This window comes from Heptranchias perlo, chromosome 18, assembly GCF_035084215.1.
Source record: "Heptranchias perlo isolate sHepPer1 chromosome 18, sHepPer1.hap1, whole genome shotgun sequence".
Lineage (NCBI taxonomy): Eukaryota > Metazoa > Chordata > Chondrichthyes > Hexanchiformes > Hexanchidae > Heptranchias > Heptranchias perlo.
Window position 1 is genome coordinate 42536572 of NC_090342.1, and position 20276 is coordinate 42556847.

At 43.7% G+C, this 20276-nt stretch overlaps 1 protein-coding gene across 2 annotated transcripts in view; it reads right to left on the reverse strand.

The window, feature by feature from the left end:
• aass (aminoadipate-semialdehyde synthase) overlaps nt 1–20276 on the reverse strand; it is an 82602-nt gene that overhangs the window by 45084 nt on the left and 17242 nt on the right. For both annotated transcript variants that reach the window (XM_067999800.1, XM_067999799.1), the window contains 9 exons: nt 14901–14935; nt 13929–14161; nt 12700–12876; nt 10472–10556; nt 10305–10372; nt 7816–7962; nt 4310–4388; nt 2934–3061; nt 1035–1180 (listed from right to left, as the gene is read on the reverse strand). In XM_067999800.1, the coding sequence (XP_067855901.1) occupies nt 1035–1180; nt 2934–3061; nt 4310–4388; nt 7816–7962; nt 10305–10372; nt 10472–10556; nt 12700–12876; nt 13929–14153 (1055 nt within the window). In that variant the 5' untranslated portion in view covers nt 14154–14161; nt 14901–14935. The remainder of the gene's footprint in view (nt 1–1034; nt 1181–2933; nt 3062–4309; nt 4389–7815; nt 7963–10304; nt 10373–10471; nt 10557–12699; nt 12877–13928; nt 14162–14900; nt 14936–20276) is intronic.

Consider the following 20276-nt stretch of genomic DNA (forward strand, 5'->3'; position numbering starts at 1 on the left):
AGTTCCAGATGGAGTCCACACATTACCTATTCCAACTGGCAATTGCCCCACAAGTGTTTTACCCATGTTTGCTGAGGGAGGTTACATTTTCCGGGGGCCGGGGGGGTAACCCATCATCCTACAGCTGGCAGTGACAGCTGCCTGGCCTTACTTGTTGCTGGGGGTGGGGGTGGGAGGAGTCGAGGGGGCTTGTTCTCCTGTTGGTAGGCCCAATAGGTACAGGCCTTTAGTCTGCAGGAATTTTGAGTTTCTTCATGTCCTGTGACCTGCACCTGTGGCAATCACCACCCCCAGGGAAAAGCAGAATTTGTGAAACATTTCTGTTGTAGAAGCTGCAGCACTCAATGCATTATCTTAAGTGACCGTCTCGCACTCTGGTGGTAGTTGTGAGGAAGCCGATAGTACTGAACTTTCATCCTGTGGCAGTGTTAATGAACACAATCACTGCAGCCTATAAATTACTGTTTGCCTAATCAGCTTAGGACTTCTTGGTCCTTTACCTACTATTTAAATGTAGACATTAATCTGTTTAAAAGAAATGGATTAATGCCTCTGTTAAAATTGTCTGAATTATTAAACATCTGTATGCTAATCTCAGTCATTTAAATGCTTCCATTCACTATAAGTATACCAGGGGTGCCCAATCTTTTGTCTCTGTGAGTTGCCTAGGTATGTACCATGGAGCCTTGAAGTTAAATCCCTGTTCCCTGTAAATTCGCAGATCAACAGGGTGCTACACTTGAAGGATGCATGAATCGGAGATAGGGCGACAACATTGCGGTGGGACGATTCCCAAGACCCCTGCTCCCTTGAAATGTGGCTCCCCACTTGGAATGCAGGATCAGAGAATTTACCCGTAAATGTATAAACTACATTGTATAATGTAATATGATCAGAAGCTGTAATACGAGACCACTTTAACACTGTACCAAGAAAATGGGAATTTTTTTGTGTACACATTTTTCAATGGAAAGTGCCCTGATACAACTCACTGTGGACACACTTGTTATATTATCGATTTATAATCAACGTACCTGTGTGGTAATTTCGGGCAACCATTAGCTGGGTCAAAACTTTTAGCTGATGCCAATAAATTCTGGGCGTCCAATCGGGTAAGTAATCGAGGAGTATCCGGATCCCAGTAAATACCATTGACCAAACAAGTGGTATATGGTGCAATCTGAAAAATAGTGTGGACATTTTAGCTTCTTCAAGAGCTTAAAATATTCCCAGTTTAAAGCATCTTAGTTACAAAGATGGACTCAAAGAGCTGGATCTCTGCACTTTTAGAAAAGTGTAAACTTAGGGGTGATTTGATCGAGATTTATAAGATGATGAAGGGATTAGATTGTGTTTGTGTAGACAATTCAACTAAATAGTTCAGGGAGGGTCGGGGTCACAAAGGCAAAACTAGGTTAGACATTAGGAGGTACTTCTTTTCCCAGAGAATAGTGGGTCCGTAGAACAGGCTGCCGGCTCGTGCGGTGAACGCTGATTCGCCGAATTCCTTCATGCGAGAGCTAGACCTGTTTCTGGCTGGGGTGGAGATCACCTTGTACAAGAGGTAGGTATCTTGTAACGTTAATCAGGGCCAGAGTGGTCTCCTGGGCTAGTTTCGATCGCCTGAGAATTCTCCAGATTTTCTTTCCCCAATTGGCCGGGGTTTGTGTCTGGTTTTTGGCCTCTCCCAGGAGATCACATGACACTGGGTGGGGGGTTGCGAGTGTATATATTGTGATGCACAAGACATCACAATTGTGTGGGAGAGGCTGGACAGACCATTAAGTCTATTCCTGTCCGTTATTTATCGTATGTTAAACTCTAAGTGCAAAAATATCAGTCATAGAGCTGCATCAGAAAAAAATCAATTTACCATCTTTCTCTAGCTAGGTGAGAAATGTGGATTTAACTACACTTGATGTTAAAAAAAGTGACGTGAGTAGAACACCATGCCAGATGGGTTGAACATCTTGCAAAGTACAGTTTCAGCTCCTCACTCAACATACTGCAGCTCAATTGAACTTTGGTGGGAAATAAACTGCCCTGTTGACCAGATCCTCACCCAGAGGTGATAGAAAACACCCAACGGTATCAGCAGAACAGCTGGTCATCACATAGCCTTCATTGGGCATTAGTGATATCAGTGCCCAATGAAAACACTCGGAGAATGTGCAGGCCGTGATTCCAGTGGTTATGATGGGAATTGTGTCCGCTGGTGCCAACTAGCACTGATCCTGCTGGAGTTTGTGTGGTCAGTGGGAGGGCACCCCATTGGCGCGGGCACATGTCCTGCCCCATTCAGTTAGAAAAATCCAGCCACCTCAAGGTCACATTTCTGGCATGGACCCACTTTGGTGGGTCCCATTTCTGCCCATCTGGAGGCTGGCACACCTGATTTCACTCTGCATACCAACCACCAGTCTTACGCGGGTCCCGAGAGAGCCGGAAAGTTGGAACTTCCAGTTTAAGGAGCCCCTGGCCTGGTTCCGACCCCCAGGGTTGTATCCTGATGTCATTTGCTTCGTAAAGGGCGGCCAGAAGTTCCGTCTCTTACCAGGCCGCCGGAGAATTCCAGAAATAGCAGAGACCCGGCACAACTAAGTCCTTGCCGTTTTCCGGTGGGATCCACCGGAATTACAGCAGGGATCTGGCAGAATCCCCAAGTAATTACAGGGCTAACACAACACTGTTGAACAGTATCATCTCCAAGTGGACTAACAACATGTAGGAGAGGTTTTTCTCACTGCCGATCTTCAAAATGGACTTAGCTTAGACACGGTAGTGACTGACTACAAAAATGGACTTGTGAGGACAATGAGCTGAAACAATAGCCCTTTAAATAAAACTTTACTCTAGTTAACAGGATGAATTTTTACATCATGTTCTATGGAGTTCATTATTTTACACAAAACAAGTGCATCATGGTTTCTTACATCAGTACTGAAACGCGAGGTGTACAAGTCAGGGTGATGTTGATACTCCACAGGGTCATATTTCCCATCGCTCTTTCTAACAACATGGTGATGACGGCTGAGAACGGTGCAGTAAACCTTACTTTGATCTGTACAATTAATGACAGGCAATTAGTTCCAAACTAAAGAAGAGCTCACAATACTTTAATTATTGTTATTTGTAATGAGGAACAGTCAAATCTGAACACCATTTATATTCCCCCTCCTCCCTTGCCTTTTTTGATTATTATTGCCCCCCCCCCACCATCCCCCATAGCACTAATCATTTCATGACCAGGGTGGGGGAAGAGAGGGCAGCCATTCTATTTTACATCATCTGCTGATGCCACTTTCCAACCAGCAGAAACTTGATCTGAAGAGGAACTGTGGGCACAAGTGCACATCCTGCACTATGTGGTGATGCCCGTTAGTGCCTAATTGTATTGTGCCCTTCCCCCAGCCTTATCTTTGCACCAGCTAGTTATGATGAGGGGGAAATGGTCATTAGACCAGTTCTATGTGCAACAAAACTACCTCTACACCTTGCATTACCAAGGTTGGTAATGCAAGCTCAAATATAGTCTATTATCATTTGTCCAATAAACCAGTAAACAAAAGATTAAAGTTTTTTTTAACAAGTCTAGAACAGGTAAATGCTTTCAATAAATGGGCAATATTTTTTTTAATTGTATTACAGGAGAGAATCACCATTTATAGGATAGTTACACTGCTCATTATCTGCTGCTGTGTAATGCAGTTTTGGTTTTATGCAAATGGCTGCAGGCCAACTGAAGCAAAACCAGTCCAGCAGGGTTTTCTGAGTGAGGTGTTCAACCACTCCCCTGAAACAGCCTCATACCATCTGAGCATCATCCTGTTGCTGTGCATCCGAGTATGACTGCAAACTTTTACAAAGCCAAATTTTAACGTTTACTAGGTTCCTACCGACTGCTTGGGATCTTTCCATGCAAGTAAAGTGTCAGCTGGGTTATTGGCTCTTCAGTAACTTTAACATTGCACAAGCATCCGGACATCACTTAGCGGAGCACTGCACACATATGTAAATATATGTACTGCTCACTGCTGGTCTGTGAACTCAAGGCTGCCGACTCGCAACACTCTACCGTAGCTACTAATGTCAAACAACGGCGAGAATTTATGGATCCATAAAATTTGCCAACAAATAGATTCTATCAAAATTCCACCAAGCATCTTGTGACAGGGTTTTTTTTAAAATAGGGGTGTGCTCTGAGCACCGGAGAATGGCCAGTGAACAAGACTGTGCACCAAAGCAAGACATTCTTCATATCAGACTAATATAAAAACATTGGAATGAAACAGCCATAACTATTAAGTACCTCCAGACTGGAAAACACCCTGCAGCTCATGTGGCTCAACAAATTCACATGGAAGTTCATTAAATACTTCTTGCGCTCCCTGGAAAAGCAACAGTAGTTATCGTCGCAAAGTGTGTTTCATTTCTTCTCCCCTCAGAAATATATTCAGACCATTTTCCGTTGTCACTGTGCACAACAAGTTCTTAGATTTACACCAAAACAATAACAACTTGCATTTATACAGCGCCTTTAATGTAGTAAAACATTAAACAGGCAGCCACCAAGGTTTAAAAGAAAAACTAGAAGAAAAGCAAGATGCTTCGTAAAACTGGAATTACTTTCAAGAAGCATCTTTGAAGTTGTGTACAGTGAGTTAAAACTTGTAGAAAAGCAGCACTTTCTAATAAGTTTTCATGCAGTTAACTTAATAAACATAATTAACACCTTATAGGAATCCAAATCTTTTGCTCCTTCATAGAAATGCATAGCACTTTTTAAATTGAAAATAATACATTTAGAAAACAGCCACCCATGTCCTCCCTCTCACTCCTCTTGCCGCCCCCCCCACAAACCCCTCCAAAATAAAGATGATAGTAATTGTACGCAGTATGTAATAGGGAGATTTTCAACTTGAGTGTTCCTTTATGGTGTGGACTTTCACTCTCTATACTGGACTCAGAGTTCCAGAAGTATAAAAAGTGCTCGATTAGCTAGAAATGATTATTCCAAAATAAAATTGGGGAAGTGAGAGCAAACTCGTGCCTATTAAAAAAAAGAACTACTTGACAATGAACATTTCTTGATAGGGGCAAAAGATTCCCATTCATAGATTGACAATGACAGATGTGTTTCTTTAGCAACAGTTGTTGTGCACCCAGTGCAGAAAACAAGGTGCTTGTACAGGAACCCAACGGTCAAAATTAGTTGCTTATTCAAAGCTCTGAAATAATGAGATGGATGAGGCTTTCAACATCAGAACAGTTGCCTGACTGAATCTGGACCTGTTGGCAAAGATTTGGAGGACGCCTGCAGCTTCACATAGGAGTATAGAAGTTGATAGACAAAAAAAGACCAAGGTCCAAGAAGTTTGCCTTCTACCATCCTGGTAGTCGCATGATACAATGATGATGGAGTTGTTGACTAGTCATGGCAATCAATCTCTATCAATTAATCTACAAGACATGACACGAGGAAAACCCCAGTGGTGGACAGCTTTGGGAACCATAGGGTGAAAGTCACTTGTTCCTCCCAAGCATGCTACACTTCCCACATGTAGGGGGTTAAATTGGTTAATCCTCGAAAACGGGCACGAGGATCGTGGTGCACGATTAACCCACACCCAGTCATTGAAATGCAGGCAGCACGTGACATTCATGCTGCCTGCTGTTTTACATGATTGCTGCGTGCAGCCAGCACTACCTGCGCTTTTGAGTGGCTGCTCACCAGCAAGGGGCACAGATATCGTGAGTGGCTAGCACCACTTAAAGGGAAGATGCCCAGGTGCACAGTGGCTGCAGCAAGTGGTGGAAGTCAATGGTAAAGTGAATCTGTGCTGCAATATAGTGAAGCACGGTGATGATGGGAACTTTTAATGAGCAACAACTTGGCTGCTTAAAGTATATGGGACTCTTATATTTTCAAAATATAAGATACGGAGTCTGAACGGAGATCAGAAATCACGCACATAAAACACAGATACAAGTCCCGTCCTTATGTTTACAAACTGTTGAGTTCCTTCAAAACATTGAATAAAGGTTGCTCAGCACCACACCCCCATCACCCACCTATCAACAAACTCTTTCAATCAGTACTCAACTCTCCCAATCAGATGCTACATCTCACCCTCACACATTACCACTGTTGCAAGCCGCACACCTGCAACTCACAGGTCACACACACTGGCAGCTATTCAACCATGACAACCACATCACCCAAACATTTTGCAGGACACTCACTGGCACACTTCCTGCTTTCTTGCAGGAGAAGGTGGCGCATCACAGAAGGCAGTAAGTGGCAGTGGCTACATGGAACATGAACCTGCTGTCCTCTCTCAGGGTGACAGCATTCCTGTCCTACCCCTGCCACTCTGCCAGTGCCCTTGCTATTGTCTGTCAACTAGCCATTCCCTGTGGAGTATTGAAATTTTATTACAGGAACATAGGATCAGGAGTAGGCCATTTAGCCCCTCGAGCCTGTTCCGCCATTCAATGAGATCATGGCTGATTTGTGACCTAACTGTATATACCCACTTTAGCCCCATATCCCTTAATGCCTTTGGTTAACAAAAATCTATCAATCTCAGATTTAAAATTAACAATTGAACTTGCATCAACTGTCGCTTGCGGAAGAGAGTTCCAAACTTCTACCGCCCTTTGTGTGTAGAAGTGTTTCCTAACTTCACTCCTGAAAGTCCTGGCTTTAATTTTTAGGCTATGTCCCCTAGTCCTAGTATTCAAGTATAGGAGACCTCCAAAAACAGGTGTAAACGGAAGGGCAGCCAGAAGTAATAATCCAGCAACTAACCTGTCACTCCTGCATGATCCCTTTAAATAGCACTGATGGGGGGTACTCCAGGCTGTTTAAGACCTATTCAGCTGTGCGAGGTTAAGACAGTGCGTTGGCTGGAGCGTGGAGTTCCAAAATCACATCTGTCCCTTTAAATCAGCATTGTACACTGATCTACCACATAATCTCCTTCCTTTACATGCTACCAGCGTTCGTTAATTGTGCGTGCGCAAATGACTTTACCAATATGACGTCTTGCGCACGTCATGCCGGAAGTGTGTGCGCGCATCCCAGACGCCATTTTGGGTCCTTAGAAGTCTGTGTAGCGCCAACACAACGGGCGCTACCTGGCCCAATTTAGCCCCGTCATGTCTCAAATTACTCACATACGGTATCCCAATATGTTATTTTCCGGAAGAAACCTATCTAATTTGCATTTGAATGAATCAATACTAACTGCTTCCACTGTCTCCCTAGGGAGCCTGTTCAATAGAATGACCACTCGCTCACTGAAATATTGTTCCCGCAGAATATCCTCTGGTTTCACTGTTCTGGACCAGGTGAAACAGCTTGATAATGATGCTATAAATCCTCAAAATACAGGCAGAAAGAAATCACTCAGTTCTGCTATGCAAAGAAATACATTTCGGTTTTGAAGGACACCCCACATCCCAATATCACCATTTAGCTATTCATTAATGTGCATTTCCTTCCCTTCTCTGAATTTGTTAACTCCCACCATAAACAAACAATATCTGAAAGACATTAAAGCATTTTCTTGCAAATGGTTTAAAAGTAATCAGTTGGCATCCCCATTGAAATAATGGAGAGAAAGTTGACACAAGCCCATTGAGCATTCACACCATGACATCATACGCAGTCATTCTCAGGCTGGAGTTCTTGTAGGAAACCAGGAGGAATTGGGGATTTCTGTGAAAGTGTCTGATCTCTAAAATATTAACAGAGTTCATCAAAATATTACAAACATTCCCTATGAAATTAATAAAAAGCACACAACCTACCTTGGAGACATTACCAGTGCCCGTGAACACAAACGTAACCGGTCCAATGGACTTCGGCATTAAACCCAAGGAGATCTCGTAACCGCAGTCTCGCACAGCTTGCACCGCCTGGGCACTGTTCCTGTAATTGTGGGTCATGCCAATGTGCTGAAAATAGAAAACGGCGCTCAACTCTGACTGAATGCCCCAATGCCCATTAATACATCAGCTCACCAGGTGGATCCAACTCGGGGCTGGTTGCTCAGTGACTAGATTCAGCGAGATCACAGGCGGAGCTTCTCAAAATACCATTGCCGGGGAATTTCCTCGGAGCCTCCACCCTCCCCACCCCCGCCACCAATAAAACAGGGATTCCGCCGCAATTCCACAAAAAGGTACGGCGGCAGAGCAGGAAAAGCTCCGAGGAAATTCCCAATGTTTCCAATCCTCCACAGCGTCCTGAAAGGATATTTTACTTCACAAATGTTTATGAATGAATCCATGTTATTAGATTTTTTTTTGGCCTTTTGGTGACTAGATTGAAAATTTCTGGAAGGATATGCTGATAGGATTAGATAAAGTAGGGTGGGAGGAGGCTCATGTGGAGCATACACACCAGCATGGACCAATTGGGCCGAACGGCCTGTTTCTGTGCTGTAAATTCGATGTAATTCTAAGTAATTCTGTGCCAGAATCGGACCATCAAAAATCCAAGTATTTAAAAGTAAAGCTAAACAAAAAAATGGGACTAACTGAAAAATAACAGACTGGGAATGGATGGGGTGCTAATAATTGTCCAAGGATAATCTCACTTAAAAGAAATGTTAGACTGTATATGAGAATTTGTTGTTAACTAATGATGAATGGCTTCCTGATGTGTCAGTCGGTTAAGGCAGTGAGTAGCTCACCCATTCAGACCAGGAAAGTCCCAGACTCCATCCCCAGACTGTGTTGAATGAGCTGACCTCAGCCAGGATGTGTTACAATTAACCTCAGTGTGCCAGGGTTAGGAAGGGAGGATTGGGCTCCCGATAACAACTCAATGACCCCTGTTGGAACTTATGTACATGAATGTCAGGAGAAGACAGGACATGGGCTCAGATGTAATGCTCCACGGACCTACAGGATATTGAAATCTTTACCTAGGGTCACGTGAATAACAGCCTTTGGGCGAGGTAGCAAGAGAGTGCGGCTGGCATACCCACCCTCTAGCAAGGAAAATAATACCTCCAAGAGAGAAGAGGAGCAGAGCAGAAGGAAAAGAAGGTAGGAGATTATTGACAAAAAAAGAGGATTATTCAAGTCAAATTTGCTTTCAGTCCTCCCAATATTTGTCCACAATCTCACTGTGGATCCATGCCCAATGAGGGATTATCCAGGTGTCTCTTGGATTGTCCGGAAGTCTCCCAGAAGGAAAGTTTGATCTCCTGCGCACTGTCGTTAGCAACTCCAGAGAAGCATCCGGGGCTCGTGGCTCGCATGCCTGTATACGTCTCATCCGAGAGCTGCTGGTGCAAACGCTGAAGCCCTCCCCCATCCTCACCATCATATCTGGAGCCTACACCCCCTCCCCGTGCCTCCCCCCCCCCCCCAACCCGGGAGCTCGAGGCTTCATATGACAGGTGGCTGTCTTCGGTTCCCAGCCATTCCCTGCCTGCCATCTTAAGAAACAGCCCAGAATTTCCTGGTAGCTGGCCCCACCCCACTGCCGTAATTTTGTCGGAAGTACGGTCCAGCGGGATCAGCTGGTCACCAGGAAATTCCCATTCAACTGTGTTCAAAAGTGCAGCCTGCAAGTTCTGCAACTGGTAAGTGAAGTTACTAAGAAAAGTCCATGGGCTCATTATCCTCTACATTAAGTAAGCTTATTCTTCTTTTAAATGAACAGTCTATGGTCTTCTCTACTCCATTACCCCCTCTTCCCTTCCCCCCCCCCCCCACCCCAAGAAGTTGGAAAACGTGCAACTTTCATTTACACAACATATTTACATTTAATTGAGTTATGGGTATCTGGATATAGGGTTGCCAACCTTCCCAGATTGTCAGGAGTCTCCCAAAATGGAAGATTAATCTCCCAGACACTGCTGCTAGCAACCTGGGAGAAGAGTGGAGTTCGCACTTCACCACATTTGCAGTTCACACCTGTGGTTTGAGTCTGTGTACTTTCTTCACCTGTTCATAAGTGGCCTCCTGGTTCTCAGACCTTCTGCTGACATGAACTGTGAGCAAAGATAGTCAACTATAGGCATCTCAACCTTTAGAAGGTAAATGCAATAACATTTGAAAACTGCGGGCAAGCGTCATGTGATCAAACCTCCAGGAATAACTTCAACCAGAGTTGGTAACCCTATGCCCAATTAATAAAGCTGCTGTCGTTAGTTCAGTAATCATCTCTGTGAAAGGACTGCAATTTGTATTTCTGCGTATTTGGTAGCAATTGACTATTAAACAAGCCAACAGACCCAGGAGCACAGCACTACAGGAAGGATGGAAAAACGGGAGATTCTTACCATGAAAGGAGTGTGATGGCCTAGGGCAAGGAAGCGTAGTCCCAAACCATGTAAAATGTTGATCATTCCTATCACACAAACAGCAGGAAGAAACTATTAGGAAATACTGATCAGCTCATGATGTTTTTGTTTCAAGTGGAGAAGGTTACAATTGAAAAGAAATGTACCTGCTACCCCAGCCCACTGCCCAAATGCCACAACTCTTGTTCCTTTGCTATCGACCATTTTTTCATAATCAATGAGGCGAATTTCCTGGAAATTAAAGTGCAACAAAAAGCAATATAAATGCATAGTTCTTTGGGAGTATAGTTACCTGTATCCTACTGCTAATGGTGCAGTAATTAAACATAGTCTGGGCCGTAGAAGTATCAAATTGCACTCAAGGTCTGAGTAAAATAGAATTTCCACTCTACTTAATTATCCAAGGTTTATCCACAGAATGAGGAGATCAAATAAAACAGACAAAAGGATGTGAACCTCAGCTCTACATCGCATTGCTGCACTATTGCAATTGCTCAAAAACAGGGAAACCCCTTGACAACATTAAAATAAAACCAGAAAATACTGGAAATGCACGTTAGGTTGATCAACGTGGTGGTGAATCTTTGGAATTCTCTACCCCAGAGGGCTGTGGAGGCTCAGTCATTAAGTACATTCAAAACAGAGTTCGATAGATTTCTAGATATTAAAGGCATCAAAGAGATATGGGGATGGTGTAGGAAAATAGCATTGAGGTAGAAGATCAGCCATGATCTTGTTGAATGGCGGAGCTGGCTCGAGGGGCCAGATGGCCTACTCCTGCTCCTAGTTCTTATGTTCTTAAGAGGAACCCAATATTTCTCCTTCAGGAGCTGACTAGCCTTGCTGCATTTCCAGCATCTTCCACTTTTACTTCAAGGATATTGCACAGAGGAAGTTACTTAACACACACATATCTCCTGCAATATCTAAAATACACATCAGTTATACAGAGTAAAGTATATTTATATTACCCTGTTAACTGATCTCTTTTGTTTATTTTGGCGGTGGGGTGGGATGTTTCTTTTTAAATGATTTTATTCAACTGTTTTGTTCTTAAGTACTTCAGCTGCCTAGCCCTAATCTCTGGAATTCCCTCCCTAAACCTTTCCACCTCTCTCTCCTCCTTTAAGATGCTCCTTTAAACCTACCTCTTTGACCAAGCTACCTGTCCTAATATCTCCTTATGTAGCTCGGTGTCAAATTTTGTTTGATAACGCTCCTGTGAAGCACCTTGGGATGTTTTACTACATTAAAGGCGCTATATCAATGCAAGTTGTTGTTGCAAGTACCTGCCCAGTTCAGAGTTTTTGTTTATTTAATTAAATCCCCTTTAAGAAAGCTTTGATCGCATTTCCAAAAGAGCTTTTGGTATACCTTGCACTGTTTTTAAACTCCATGATAAATATTAATATATTCCAGTCTTTACCATCTTTTATTTGTACCAGAAGGGAACCACATGGACTCCTATATTTTGGACCGAGCCCAGAAGCTCCGTGCTGCTGTGCTCTGCCGATGTTTCTCTTAATGGGCAGTCAGAGCATCTGAAATTTGCACTCCCATCTCCCATCACTGAGACGTACATTCAAGCTCAGCTCAGACCAGATAGTTGGGCCCAAACTTGTTTCCACACCACCCACCCACCCACCTCCTCCCCCTTTCCCCCCTTCCCCCCCTCCCCGTCTCCACTATTAATTTTTTCGGTGAAAGGAGTGTGGGCAGTTTTGATTCAATTCAATATCCATTGGGCTTGCACAAACAGCACAAAACTGGCCTCCAATCGGACAGTCTCACATATAGAGGGCACAGTGATTAAACACTGGAAAGGGCATAGACATAGTGGTGTTTTCAGTGGAAGGGGAGGCTCCTCAAAGGTTGAGGTTTAGGCACATTATTTGGGAATTACAGACAGAGCTTCAAGACGCATTGAATTTCTGTCAGTACTTGACGGGTTTGATAATCTCAGTTTTCAAGATTTCAGAGTCTGGGACTTCAATAATGTAAATCAGCAGTGCCAAAAACTGTTGTTCAAATAATTAGGTTTTTGCAAGGCAACTGTGCAATATCAACAAAGACAAGGAGTTGGGAGTATCAATCCAGTTTATAAGGGCATTTCATAATGAGAATTTCCATAAACCTGGAAGACAATATATTCAGTGCATACTAAAATGTCTGTTTGTACCCACTATTGTCAATAATAACAAATATTAGGAAAATGTTCAAACTAGTGGCCTTTAGCAGTTACAGGGTGTCTTTCTTTCCCACTTTTGTTTGCTCTGAATATGTTTGTAAAAGTCACCACACCAAGGGCACCCTCAAAGTCAGAGGAAGATATCTCAAAATACCGTTAACGAAAAAAAAAATCCTTCTACTGTACCTTTTCAATAATAGAATCCAGAAGAGGCATGTTCGCCTCTTGGGCTTTAATAGTGTGCGAAAAGAAGGCATAAGTCTTCTTAGGTATCAGCTTCTCCACTGGAGGGCTTTTCACTCCAATAATTATAGAAGCCTTGGAGATGTCTTCCTGGATTATAGCCCCTGCTTGCCTATAATCCTAAAATTGGAGATGTTATAAAAGATGAACAAAATGATTTCAAAAGCATTGTCCCTCAGCAAACCAATATGTTTGAGATGAACAAGCCCCTGTAGTTATCTCTGCCATCTGACGGTGGCATACTCCCACTCACAGTCATCATACATTTGTATACATCCCTCTGCTATTTTACTGGAGGTGTTACCTCCATTTAAAAACGTGAGGACCTTTAGAAGAAGAGGAGAGAAAATTGAAGAGGAATGGAAGAGAAAACAAACCAAACATGTAAGAATATGGTTTTACCACTGTTAATTGAGTTGTAAGCAGGGGAGATTGACTGGCAACTGAAGGAAACAGTCAAAACTTGGCTTATGGCCACATGCTTTACAGACTGAACTTGCTTAGACTTTGCAATAAAATGCATTTATCACAAAGACATAGGGGGAAGATTTCCTGTGGCAAAAGCTTCTTCATAATTTATATTTACAATTTAGTTCCATAGTACACCCCAATACACGTTTAGGAAAATAAATAATTATATGAACATCCACTACTAAAAATCATTCCGGCAACACAATGTTGGGAATTTTCAATTGGAACTCTCAGAGGAAAAATATTCCAGCTCGTGAAATTTCAATTAAAGTTTTCTGCCTCCAGACAAACAGCAGCACTAAAGAACAAAAGGGCTTATCAAAACTAAACGGAAACTAGAGACAGGAACAGTCATCTCATTGCTGCCAGAACAGTGAAGCAATCTGGAGAATAAGTTTAGAAACTTGTCCTTAGTGGAGGGTTAGTTCCTCTTAAAGAGACTAGCATGGTCATCAAAATATAAAATGCTTAACAAAATTATGGTTTCTGAAACCGTTTTTTCTTTATAAATGAGTCGTACCCATGTGAATGTTTGCCACAAAACCTTAGAAAATCCCATTTATAGAAATAAAATCACTATTGCGCCACCATAAACTCTAAGTGCAGACTTAAAAACTCCCGAATGTTTGCAGAAACAGATAAAACGGAAATGGACCCATGCAGGGTCCAGCATGCGGTCTCAATGAAACATTCAGAATCACCTTTTCATGGATGGCTCGTCTGTTTGATGGTTGTACCAGGACCTTGCAGCCTGCACTGGTCAACTCTTTGACATGTCTTGGGGCCAATGGCGCTCGCCTCTCCCAGGCGTTTATGTCCTCCCTCCGCAATGCCAAAACAGCTTGGTGATGATGCTGGTATCTAGGGTGACCGCACTGAAGGCAGAAGCTTAGTGCTCTGCTCTTATGTTTCAACAACCAAAACATGTTCAAACCTGCTTATAAAAAAGGAAAGAGCAATCCAAACCCATTTTAGGACAAATCCACAGACAGCAAAAAAGAACAGTAACATAGTACTCGATTTGCATGTCAAACCATCCTGGTCTCAGTAGCACTCTGTTGTGACAGGAGAAACAACATTTTGGTGATTGATATATCCAGCAGTGAGGGGTTTTCAAACTTTTCTGTGCAAGGACTCTCTGCCAATACTGACACATACCCACAGACCCCTGCAAATATTGACACACATCCATTGTCCCCTTTTCAGATACTGACATGCTCCTGGGAATCTTCCAAAAGGCAGTGGGATAGAAATTGGTCTCAGACAGTCGTGCCAAACTGGCAGGCCCGCATGGGCCGCCTGTTATAGCTCCCGCCCGATATTGAAGTCAGTGGAACCAAATATCGGGCGGGCGTATAACAGGCAGCTGATCCAATACCGTCCGTTTGGCACGACTGCCCGAGACCCATTTCTACCCCAGTTTCAGCTACCCAACGGCAAACAGTGCTAATCACTGCAGTTTAATGGCCAGTAAATGAAAAAAGTAAAGAAGACACTGGACTTGTGATGAACAGTACGTCCTGCACGAGGACAGAAATCTGATAATCCCCAAATACTCTAAAGGTTTGCAGAGCTGTTTGGAAACCTATTTTGTACAATGCAAGAATAAAGTGACATTGTTACAGCTCTGCTAAGTATCCTATCACCATACAAATATAATTTGCCATACTCACTCTTTGCCTTTGTAAAATTGTGTGCAAGCAGCAGCCTGTAGATATTTAAAACAAAGAAATTAGTGCCGAGTTACATGGAATGAAGAAAGAAAACTCATCTACAAGTTAGATAGATATGACTTTTTTTTTTCCTTTTTGCTCCAGATATCAGCATCAAGCGGTCGTCAGAGATCAGTCAAAACTCAGGTCACAAGTCAAATGCAACAGTCAGCCACAAATCTACCCCGAATACGGGCCCTGATCCCAGCCTCTGGCCTGCACTAGCATGAAATTTCCTGGAATGCACTGCCTGAAAGGGTGGTAGAAGCAGATTCAATAGTAACTTTCAAAAGTCAATTGGATATTTACTTGAAATGGATAAATTTGCAGGACTATGGGGAAAGAGCAGGGGAGTGGGACTAATTGGATAGCTCTTTCAAAGAGCCGGCACAAGCACGATGGGCCAAATTACCTCTGTGTTGTATGATTCTATGATTTCCATTCCCCACATGTCCTTGAAAGCCTAATTGAGACTGCAAGTGTAATACTTAATTACAAGCTGTTTTGTGCTATGAGTCTGTAGCCACCCAGGATCTGGGTTGAGAAGACCAAGTCCATTTTGCATAAGCCAGCAAGAAAGGAAAAAAGAGTTTTTAATCCTCTGAGATGGGCTGGATCTAAACTAAGAGAGGTGAAAAGACACTTTGCAACCCTGCTGCAATACCCAGTTCGCATGATATGTCATTTTAAGAAAAACAAGCACATCATATTCTTCCTGAACATACATGCCAACCATCAGTATTTCATGCTGACATCGGCATTTTGGGGTCCAGACACAGTCGGTGTTTGCTGACAAAAATCAGCACAAACCAGGCCCCTCTCCCCCAGTGCTGTTTCTACCAGAGTCCAATTGTTAATGGATCAGACTGGGTTGCTGTCTACGTTCGGTGTCGCTGCTAGCACTAGGGTAAGAATTGCATGGTCTGGGTATGCTAGAAGCAGCAACTCTCATGATAGCAGCGAGGAGAAACTGGAAGCAGCATTGGAGTGGGGAGGGGGTGTAGGGAGAAAGAATCTTAACATCAACTCAGAGGAAATAGGGAGCGATAGAATGCTCTGGTTGTTCTGTTGATAATCCAAATGTCAGTTTGTTTTACCTTTTTGTTTTAAGATTAAAAATGTATTAATTGTGAAGTATAAAGGTGCTTAAATTTCACCAAAATGCATAAAAATGCAAAATTGCCTAGGGGATCATATGGCCACACTCCTCCAGGTGGACAACCAATTTTCTGCCTTCAATATTTGGATTTCTCCTATAGGTTTTCATGTACTGATGATTATTTCCTCCAATACAAACGATGCCTGCATCTTAAGATACAGAGCCTGCGTAACATGCCATCCTTCGGATAAGGTGGCAAACCAAGGCCCCATCTGCCCTCTCAGGTGAACATAAAAGATCCCATGGCACTATTTTGAAGAAGAGCCGAGGAGTTCTCCCCAGTGTCCTGACCAATCCCTCAACCAACATCACTAAAACAGATTATCTGGTCATTATCTAATTACTGTTTGTGGGACCTTGCTGTGAGCAAATTGAGTGCCTTGTTTCCTACATTACAACAGTGGCTACACTTCAAAAGTACTTAATTGGCTGTAAAATGTTTTGGGACGTCCTGAGGTCATGAAAGGCGCTATATAAATGCAAGTCTGTCTTTCTTTCTCTGTTTGACAGCTTTTCTTAAGCTGTTGGCCTGGTTTTTCTAGTTTTCTAAGCTTGGTAGGTATGTGATATGGGCAAAAGTAAATTGTTAGTCAAAGGTGTTTCTTTATGGCGATCTACAACATTTATTTTACAGGGGGAAAAAAAGGCAAATGATATTTAAGTATGAAAGAAGTAACATTTCCATATTGCCTTTCACGACCTCAGGATTGATCCCCAGAATGGGTAATGGTGATTTTACTTTAAATTATACTATTTTTTTAACAAATTACTTTATGATGGACCCGCAGCGAAGATAAGCAAGCAGCAAAAGCTGGTACTTCTGAACAGACGAGACTTAGAAGCAGTTTGAAATAAAAACAGAAAATGCTATAAACACTCAGCGGGTCAGGCAGCATCCGTGGAGAGAGAAACAGAGTTAGCGGGGGCACATTTTAACCCCCATGGATGGGTGGGTTGGGGGCAGGTAAAAATTGTAAAAATGTCAAATCTGACCCCAACTTGCCTCCTACCCACCCACTTCTGATTTTAATGGTGGCGGGTCAGTCACTGAAATATTTAAGGAGGCTGCGGGCTTCCATTTTAACAGCTTTTTATTTTTAACTCATGGGGGCCAGGATTTCTGGGATTCGTGATTCTCGCCAGGTAAAAGGAGAGGGGCCGGATCATGAGGTGAGTGCCTTTATTGCACTGCTTGTGGGCCAGGAGAAGCAGGAGTGTTTCCTCCAGGCCCAACAAACATACTTGCTGCGATCGGATCCCCGCGATTGGCCGACCCCACCCCCCGCCGACATGTCTCCGGCTCTCGCCCGGCGTCTCCACTCCCCCGATGTCTCCAGCATCCCCCCCCCTCAACCGATGTCCGACCCCAAAACCCGACCTCACCCCCAGCCCCGCAACGTCAGAATTTCCTGGCATCCGTTCCCCAGCAGCTTTCCCGCCCGACAGGCACGCAGCCTGTCAACGTGGCTGGCTGTCACGCGGGAAACCTGCTGAGAAAATTTAAAAGACGTCCTGCAGTTAAATTCTGCAGTACGTCCAGGAAACCCATACTTCCGGGTTTCCCGTCCGGAAATCCTCCCCCCTTTTCTGATCAAAGTTAAAATCCGAGGCCAACATCTCAGGTCAATGACGTTTCATAGAATCATAAAATGATGCAGCACAGGAGGAGGCCATTCGGCCCATCGTCCTGTGCCAGCTCTTTGAAAGAGCTATCCAATTAGTCCCATTCCCCTGCTGTTTCCCATAGCCCTGCAAATTTTGCCCCCTTCAAGTATTTATCCAATTCCCCTTTGAAAGTAATTATACGCCTCAACTTTAAAATTCTCATCTTTGTTTTCAAATCCCTCCATGGCCTCGCCCCTCACTACCTCTGTGACCTCCTCCAGCCCTACAACCCTCTGAGATCGCTGCACTCCTCCAATTCTGGCCTCTTGCGCAGCCCCGATTTTAATTGCTCCACCATTAGCAGCTGTGCCTTCAGCTGCCTAAGCCCTAAACTCGGGAATTCCCTCGCTAAATCTCTACCTCTCTCCCCTCCTTTAAGATGCTCCGTAAAACCTATATCTTTCACCAAACTTTTGGTCACCTGTCCTAATATCTCCTTATGTGATTCGGTGTCAAATTTTGTTTGATAACACTCCGGTGAAACGCCTTGGGACATTTTACTCCATGAAAGGTGCTTTATAAATGCAAGTTGTTGTTGTTCTTTCATCAAGTGTCCAGCCGCTAATATTGACAACAGTAATTTTTAGGCTTACATCTTTAAAGCAGTTTGACACAATGGGGGCAACGTTGACCTCAGGCGGACGGTGTAATTATGCCAACTGCCCGATGCCTTTGGCAAGGGGCCCAGTGCCATTTTGATGATAGGGCCTTATCTGCATCATGCCAGTGAACTGCCAGCACTGAACCAGTGCTGACAGGCAGCTCGCCGGTCAGGGGCAGGAAATCCGGTGGCTCCACCATGGAGCTGAGCTGGGTGTTCAATGTTAAAGGGAGTGGAGGAAATCATAGGGGATGAAGGTCACAGACAGGCACAGCACACGGTCCGCCCATTGGTAGCTCAAAATTATGTCAGGGTCTTTTATACGTCATGAGCCCCAATTTGCAGATTATAAATAGGCTCCTGACTGAAACAGGCAGGCACCTAAGCTGCCCATGTGAAGGCCTCAACGAAAATGCCAGCGGGAGGATCAGGTGCATGAAGGTAAGTTCAGTCCAGTGACTTTCAGAGCACTACTGCCCCAATCAGTGATATCATTAAAACCATAGAGGTTTACATCCGTTTGGCCCATTGTGTCTGTGCTGGCTGTTTGCTAGTGCAATCTAAAAGTAATCCCGTTCCCCTACTCTCTTCTCATAGCCCTGTATCGAACCAAAACTAATCTCGCTGCCTTGCTCTCTCCCCATTGCCCTATATCTTCACTGACAGAACACATTATGGTTTTTGTTTTAAATGTTGGAACTGGCCAGGTGGATTACAATGGGTTTTTTTTTTACCCTTTTACTCTTCAAAATCCCAACCAAACATCCATCTTCATCACAACCCAATAGCAGAATTGCCTCCATTTCTAGATAAAGCAGAAGGGTGCCTCAACATTGTATGACTTCCCCTCAGCCAAGTTACTCCATGCCCATGGACTGAGTTGCCCATACACTAACTTGAGGAGCAGGAAACCAAGAAACTGCTCTGACAACATAAACAGTTGATTGAAATGAAACCAAACCCTATGAACTTCACAAGAAATTTCCAATGACAGACATAAGGCTGAGACAAGATTTTGGAGAATCCCTTGAAAATGTAAACTTTAACAGGTAAATGATACAATACTCCATACAATCTAATTGGTTGCAATCGACAGACAAGACTTGCATTGTGTTAACTTCTAAAGCCCCTGTTGATACCCAGCTCCACATCTCTAACACTTTTCTCAACCCCTCGATTGCCTCTGTGTTTTCAAACTGTTCGTGCGACATCAAGTCCTGGATAAATCACAACTTTCTCAAGTTCAACACTGAGAAGACCGAAGCCATCGTCTCCACCCCCCCATCACAAACTCCGCCCCCTTGCCATTGATTCCACTTCTTCCCTGGCCACTCTCTTAGGCTGAACCAGCCCACTTGCGATCTTGGCATCCTGTTTAGCTCTGAACTCAGCTTTAAATCCCACATACTATCCATTACCAAGACCGTTTACTTCCATCTCTACAATTTTGCCCGCTTCCACCCTACCTCAGCCCTTCTGCCACTGAAACCCTTAAAGATGGTTTTGTCACTCCAGACCTGACTACTCCACTTTCTTGCCAGCTTCCCTTCCACCTCCCTTCCTAAACTTCAGCTTGTCCAAAACTTTGCCACACATATCCTCTCCTGCTGTCTCATCACACAATCCTTGCTGATCTACGATGGCTCTGCAACCCCTAAAGCATTACGTTCAAGATTCTTGCCCTTGTCTATAAATCTTCCCATGCCCAATCTCTGCAACCTCCTCCAACCCTATACATCCTCCCAAGCAGTCCGTTTTTCTGATTCTCCCCATCATCAGTAGCTGAACTTTAAGTTGCCTCGGTCCTATACTCTGGAGCTCCCTCCCTAACCCTCTTTCTCCACCTTTAAAAAGTCTTCAGAACCCATCTTTTCGACCAAGCTTTCGGTCCCCCTTCCAGCTCAGCATCCAT